This window comes from Lemur catta, chromosome 11, assembly GCF_020740605.2.
Source record: "Lemur catta isolate mLemCat1 chromosome 11, mLemCat1.pri, whole genome shotgun sequence".
Lineage (NCBI taxonomy): Eukaryota > Metazoa > Chordata > Mammalia > Primates > Lemuridae > Lemur > Lemur catta.
In genome coordinates this window covers 49658596-49666533 of record NC_059138.1, presented here as the reverse complement: position 1 = coordinate 49666533, position 7938 = coordinate 49658596, and the positions used below count along the sequence as shown (strand labels likewise).

At 39.3% G+C, this 7938-nt stretch overlaps 1 protein-coding gene across 2 annotated transcripts in view; it reads right to left on the bottom strand.

Moving 5' to 3' along the window:
* Positions 1–3077: 3077 nt before the first annotated feature.
* ADAM22 (ADAM metallopeptidase domain 22) overlaps positions 3078–7938 on the bottom strand; it is a 209559-nt gene continuing 204698 nt past the window's right edge. For both annotated transcript variants that reach the window (XM_045564912.1, XM_045564913.1), the window contains one exon: positions 3078–5609. In XM_045564912.1, coding sequence (XP_045420868.1) covers positions 5589–5609 — 21 coding nt within the window. In that variant the 3' untranslated portion in view covers positions 3078–5588. The remainder of the gene's footprint in view (positions 5610–7938) is intronic.

Sequence of the window (7938 nt, the reverse complement as noted above, 5' to 3'; positions counted from 1 at the left end):
AAATTCTTAAGAGGCTAGGCCATAAGGTGAATGCAGATTAGTACTGTACATGCATTTTCTAACAAGAGAGGAAAATACCCTCCATAAACTCTTTGAAACTTTATTGATGATTTTGTATGTGCATTAATTATCTTAACAAGATCACTTCGTCTCATTGTATGCCTTTTTCTAAAACAAAACGCAACACACATTTTTGCCTGGTTTTGATTTCAAGAACATGAAATGATGATCACCTGACCAAAACCCTGCCAGCCTTGAAGCACCTCTCAGTATTATACAGGTTCTATGAACAATGCAACAGGGACACTCGAGGAGGAGTGACTGGCCCATCATGGACTGCACCATGAAGTATTTACAGAGCCAACACTCAGTGAAAATGCAAAGCACACAAGTCTGTCTTAGGCACCCAGCACCTCTCTCCCCACCACGCCCCCAGTGACATTCACTTGGCTTCAGAGACCTTCATGTGGCTGTCTACCTTGTGCCTATGCCAGGACTAAATGCCTCACGACCTCTCAAAGGTTACTGCTTCTTATCTCCCCCTCTGAAATTCGCACTCTTAGAACCCCTCTGTCAGTGACTTCCAAAGTTGCATAATCCATGCCAACGTGCCAATTGGAGAAGACTAAAGATGGCTGCCACCCCTCCTCTGCACCCCTAGGGTCCTCCCAAGTGCCAGTTTAGCCAAAGTAGGGACTGGTCTCCACAACAGTGAAAATTCCTAATTAGGAGGAAAGGGCTGCACAGTTACTGAAGGGGGAGCTACTTTAAAAGTAGGAAAGTTCTGAAAGCATCTCTCAACTCTCATAGTGAGGATGCTTACTGTTTATCAGGCTATGGATATAAAGGTCCCAAATACTAATGCGTCAGGTTTTTGTTTTTGAATGTTTGTTTTGTTTTTCTGCTTACAACCACCCACAAGATAATCCATTTTGGGGAATCTAACAAAGCAATGAGTACAATGTGAATAGAAATACTATATTCTGTTTTCTAAAGTCTTGTTGCATCTTTGGTCTGCATCTGCAGGTGTGGCAGAAAAGCTCCTCTTGGAATTAAAAGCACCTGCCCCACAGAGCATATGCTACCAGCATGTGCCAACAATTCCCAGCAGGGGTACGTTAACAGCACAGTTGCTCACATAACATCAGGATCGGCCACTGCCTCTCAGCTGATCTTCCTAAGAGCAGACTGGGCACCTCACAATGCAGTAAACAGAGGAAGCCTTAGTTCTCTGACGCTGGGAGAAAAGCTGCTCATCCAAAATTAGAGTACTCTTTTGCATTTGGAAAATATCTCAGAGAAGGGAAACAAAGTGTGAGCCCCAAATTAAGCCCTATTATTTCATAGAAGTGTTTGCTTCTTATACAAAGCTAGTAGAGCAAGAAGGAGAAATTCATCTTGACTTCATATATTTAAGGGGGGGACAGCAATTTTGGAGGAAAAGATAAAAGGAAAAAGATACTTGAGCATAAAAAGTAGACATTATATTGCAAATGGGAGTCAAAGTGTTTTATGGAAAATTCATGCCAACTTACCAACTGGTGGGATGGTATTTACAATATGCTGCCCATGTAGGGAGTCCAGTGGCAGCAGCCAGTGGTGCCCTAATCAGGCCATGCAGGCAGCTGTCTTGCCTCTCTCATTCCTGTTGGTTCCAATCTTCATTCTCCTTTCCCATATACTCTGCAAGCTACTCAATAACCTATCAATAAATTCCCTTTCCTTTAAGTAAAATAAAGTAAATTAGTCTTTTCTTTAGATAAGGATTTATTATCATGTTGAATATAATAACATAAAGAAATATTTAAAGCACTATATATATAGGTTAAAATAGAACTACATGACAACGGGAAATGAATGGATGAAATGAATAAATGAACAGTTTTGAAGCACTGAAAGAAGTGAATAGAAATACCATATTTCCTCCGGCTCAAAGGTAACTGTATAAAGTAAAAAACAAAATCCAAAGAAAGGTAATAAATAGGTAAAGTAGCCACAAGAGATTTGGGACGATGGGCAGGATTGAATTATGCAAATATATAAGGGAATCAACAGAAAAGAAAAAACAATTAAGTCTGTTATGAAATTCTAACATAACTAGTCCTCTGGAAATGCACAGAATATCTACTTTTATCTTTCTAGCAACTTCTTTTAGAAACCCTATTAATCCTATGTTCAGAAATTCTTTGCTGGACTAACTATGTACAAACACAATTTTAAAAGCCTTTTTAAAGCAAGAGGGAAAAAAAGAGAAACTAGCATCACTTAATAAAGCAAAGTGAAATTATTTTGCAATATCAAACTGAAAAATAAGTTTGGCATTTTAAGCCTATATTTGCTTTATTAGTCAACATTTTTTTAAGGAACAACTCTAATGATAGGTTATTCCTAACTGAGGTGCTGGGTTACTTTAAAAATACATTTTCTAGCTTGCAAAGTTCAGAAAAGGATGCCACTTCCCATCTAAAGAAAGAGTGGCTTGATGTGGAGGTCAGTTAGTCCAGCTAATCTGTTCCTTAAGGGATCCCTGCTATCCCACACCTCCCTTGTGGACACTTGGGATGATTAAATGTTCCTTTAAGTCAGGGTATGCTGCACTGTAATGACTGTGGATGAATGGAACAGCTCAAGCAATCTGCAGTTTTATGGATGCACAAAACTTTAGAAAGAGGAAGAAAAGGCATACAATGGAACATAAAGGCCAAATAACTGCTCTGCTCTCCTTATTAATGATCCTGTAGTGGATTGGGAAATATAAATATTAGTTGCATGATACAAACTGCTATGTGGCCTCAAAGTTTCTCTCCAAAATAGCTATTTATAAAGAAATAATGCTGTGCTTATATTTAGTGCCATGGGTCCATTCTATCTATCTCAGTGGATGAAAAGTCATTTCGATATAATGCCTCTAGGACACCAACCATGAGTAGACATATAGACACTTCTTGAAACTATCCCTTGAAACTATCAATCTGTGAAAGAATTCCACAAATGGCTCTAAGAATGTTTAAACATGGGAGAATAGATTCCCAGAATAGAACATTAAAGTGACTGTATTTCTAAAATCATAAGCTCTGCAAATAAAACAAAAACATTTTTCATTCGGGTCCATATGAAGGTTATTAGCAAGGAGGACAATTACAAACTGTTAATATATACCTCTAGAGCAACCATGTCTCCCCCAAAAGGCACATGATAATGATTTTCATTTGAAATAATAACTTCATGTAAAAGATAACTGAAGTGAGGAAAGACGGATGGATGGATGGATGGATGGATGGATAGAGATCTGTTGACTACTTAGCTAGCCATTCGTGGATTCTTTCAAATTAGGGCTTGTGTAAACTACAACTAGGAAGCATATTTACATCAGGCACCTTACATTCAAATCTATAAACTCTTTTATAGTCAAAATAAACCTCATAACATTAGCCTTTTATACACTCAATACCAGAAAACATTCAGTGCACATTAAAGTGTTCTTGGCCAAAAGTCACTTTATTTGCTACATCTTTCAATCTGTCTGCCCTTCTGTCCTTGGCTTGAGCTATGTGGCAATGTGGTCCAACACTCACCCAAACTTCGGTCTGATGGATTTATTGTTGTGTCAACAATCACATCCCTTCCTGTCATGAAAAATGCTGTTTCATAGTGTATCATTTTGGATGATTAAATTGCTTTTCAAACATTTTCAAAGACTTTCAGAAGAGAGGTCCATTACAGAAGACATCAACACACAGAGTGTAAAATGCTGCCTTCTAATGTGGCTCTTCAGTTTGGGCATCTAAGATGATTACAGATGGAGATGAAATGGATTTTGTCCATGGACACCACTGGGATAGATCAAATTTAGAGAGTATTTCTGAAATCTTGTCTGCAGATTCCATTTCTCTCAAGAAAAAGCAGAGAAGAGGAGGACATCAGAAGTACATTTCACAGCAGATCACATGATCGATCCCATCAATTTCAGACCTCACTAGGGTAGTTTTCTTTCAGAATGATAGGGCTGCATTATAACTGCTATCAAACTTTGGTTTTAAAGAAGGGGCTTTGAACATAGAATTCTCACTTTCCTATGGGTTAAAAACTACACAATATATGGTTCAAAACATCAGATTCTTTCCCCTGTCAGCAGTTTGTGTAACTTCACAGTTGCTGAACCTTTGTGGCTTTAGATTTCATTTAACCCTTTAAGAACTTTTAAGGCTTCCCAGCTCAGAAAGAACCTTCCATCGTCTTCATTCAAAGTCAGTGCAGAATGACTTGCTGGGACTCACATCCCAGTGATAAGTATACTTAATCAACAATGTAACAGTTGTTTTTGTTAAAACAAGTCATTCATTTCACAGATAAGGGTGGCTAAAAAGGTTCCTTGAAACAGTTTTGTTTCAAGGAACAAAACTTCAGGCCACAAAGGGTTAGAGTATTGGCAAGTTGGAAGCTACCTGTTCACCAGCATCCGTGGTTTCATGTGTCTTTGGTGCACTTGCTTAATCTCAGCAGGTCACACCGCTGAGGGGCTCAACAGCCTCCAGGGTGAGATTAGCAGATGCGCTCTGGTACTGAAAGGTAATAGCTGCTGAGGCAGGCACTGTATGCCCCAAGAAAGGAAGGGGGCAGGCTGGATGATCCCCAGGGAGCAGCTGCACTACTGGACTCCTGCTTCAGCAAGCTGTGGGAGCCAGAAGTTTTGCTGGGCATTTTGTTCTCTCACTCAATTACTCAGTAAAACTGCCTCCAGACTGTGCACAGTTTAAAGGGATATCACATGTTTTGGACAAATACCAATTATAAAGAGACACATTGACAGCACTGACCACTATATTTACAACATCATCTGCTTAAAATCTTTGAAAACCATTGGATGGATGACAATGATGTGATTGTGACTGACTGTTTTTAGGCGTCTGGCAAAATACACTTGTGTGTAACAGCTGCTTTTTTTTAAGATTTAAAAATGTTTACATATATACAATTGTCCTTGTATGCTGATATAAATATGAAAAGTAAAAAACAAAACAAAAATAAAAATACATGTTTAAAGTTAGCATTTGAGATATTGGCCTCTCAAAGCTTTAAAGTCCTGCAGAAGAATCCTATATGCCTTAGCCCTGCATGCTAGTTTCTATTATAAGATGTTGTTTCCTTAAATATGGAAAACAATAAACAGAAGCTTCATGCATATAGCATTACTGTTTACAATGAGGATGTGCTTCAGAATGTCAAGTTCTGAATCCACTACTGTCCCTTAGGAAACTTGCTACATGTGGGTCTTGTGAGTTAATTTTATTGATATTTCTACATATTATCTGTCATGCAGATTATCCATTAACATACCAGTACCTTTACTGTTCCATGTTATAGTGTAACATTTCAGTAGTTCTTTTCATGGTTCAGTTAAATCCTAAGCCAATGACAAAAAGAAAATGGTATCTGGATGTGAGGTTTGGCTTCCTCTCCTCTGTGGCATCTCAGAGGGCCTTCGTATTGTCTGAAGAGCAGATAGATTTGCAGTGATTCCATGAGGCTGGGTTTCTATAAAAGTTGAAGTAAACAGTTTCGATTGGGTCACATGTAAACAGTTGATCTTAAATGGATGTCTCCCATAGCTGCATAACAGAGAAAAGCAAAATTGCAAAATGTAATATCAGGAAGCAGATGTATTCTGAGCTATAAAGATGAAAAAGATTTGGCAACTCCATCTACATATATGTGACATGGATGAACACTCTTGCAAAGTCTGATAAATGGATAAAATAAACACTCCTACTTGGAGCTCTCTCTTTGCTCTAAACCTGTGTCTCAACTTTTTTAACAACTGCCACCATTTGATACAAAAAACATCACATTCTCAGAGCAGTAGTTCTCAACCCCAGCTACATATTACCCTGATCTGGGGAGGTTTTTAAAATCCCACTGCCCAAGCAACACACCAGACCAATTAAATTAAAACCTCTCTGGTGGGACTCAAGCATGGGGATACTTTAAAAGCTCTTTAGATGATCCCCTTGTGCAGCCAAAGGCAGAGAACCACTGACATCAGGCAAGTGCGATTCCGTCAACACTACCACCACCCACTTAAAAATCACTGCCCTGGGCCTATGACTAGGCCATGTACGCCAATTCCATCACTACCTCCTAGAAATGGTTCTCTCTCAGGAGCTGACGTATCAGAGTAGGATGCATTCAGGCAGGAAGTCTCTTCTTTAACTCCCTCACCTCTACCCTCTCCTTGCTTCTGCCACCAGTTCTTTATACTGGTCCTGTTCAGACCTAATTTCTATAGTGTTCAATAACCACCTTAATGGACTGAAAACAAGTTTGGCATAGTAAGATATGAACACAACTCAGTTCACCAGAGTAGGAAGGCCAATCTTTTCAAAAAAGTCAAGCTGATGAAACATGTTTCCAGGCAATATATCTTCGGTGTAATTATGATAAACATGAACACAGAAAGCCTATGACCAGGGTGACTTAGGTTGTCTACTTTCCATTCAAATCCCATTTTTACTGGACATTTGGGGCATGTCACTGTATATATAATGAGTTTCTGGCGGGATAAAAAGGAGAAAAAGCCAAGTGACTAGGTAGATGTTTCTACATAGGTTCCCTTAATATTTCTCTCAAATCCTCATGGAAATCTTATTCTGAAGCCCCATGTTGGCTTACCCCACAGGACTATGGTGAAGCCACCTGTGCTATCTACCTTAGCTATGCTTTACAATGTCCTTTTCATTAAAAAGACACCCATCTCCTTGTCCTTTGGAAATCAAAGGGATCTCTCAACTGTAAGGATTTTTCTCTGTGGATGACACCTGTTGATGGAAAGGAGTTAAATGGGGAGCTTGCAGGGTGTCTGAAGCAAGGAAGATCCGGATTGATGCTCAGATAGCAGCTGGAATGGTAAACGGATTGAACTTTGGCCTCGGAGAGCCAGAGTTTCCTCACTATGGTTATGATAAATATTAATAATAAGTGACAACCTGCCAAAAAAAAGGAACAAATGAATGACATTGGGAAAACTTGAAAGTCCTGATTATGCAGTTGATAAAAAAGGAGCAAAGAATTGCCAAGCCACTACTTTTAGTACTAAGCATGACTTTGCCTATGTTCGTGTGGCTTTAATGGGGGGGGCTGCTGAGAGGAAGATCTGCTTGTTCTATTCTCCATGGCCCACAAAGACAGCCCAGAGACAGGGGCCTCGTGCTCTGCAGGATTCTGCCACATGCTTATGTGGCTGTTCCACTGTAGGTGGAATAAATGAGACCTTTCACATAACTATCCCAGCAGCCCGAGTATCTATTGTCACCTGCTCAGAGCAGGGAAGGGGCCGTGGGCCAGCCATTTCTTCCGGGGAACTGTCATGTTCATGAGCTCTTGCACAGTAACATCTCCAATAACCCACACCCTGGCGTGACAATAGCTGAAAGAATGTCCCTAACTTGATGGAGCAAAACAGTGATGCAGCCAATTTAGCAGGGGAACAGAAAGTGGGTGCTTTACTTAGACAATTCTCTGAGGAAGGGAGGCATGACATCAGCCTAAGATTTCATTATCACATTCACATCATGAACAACCAGATATCTATAAAAAAAGTCTTTCGTTTTTTAGGCCAGAAAGCTGAGAGCTGGGAATCTGAGTTAATCTTCTTTTCTTCTTTTCTATCTCTTATCATTTCTCATATTAATTTAATCACATTAAATTAGAAAGGTAATTTCCCACAATTAATAAAACAATACTGATTGTTTTTAAAGACTTTTTGGGTATAGTGATCTGATCAGCTTTTAATGATTTGTGTTTTCTTCCTGAGTCTGAGTTGACTGAGTTAAACTCTGAATGGTCCATTTTTACCTTGAACCTCATGAGTTAGTTTTAGGACCAAAGAGGCTCTGAAACATTTTTCAACACCCAAAAAGTCTAGGAACCCAGGATCCACCA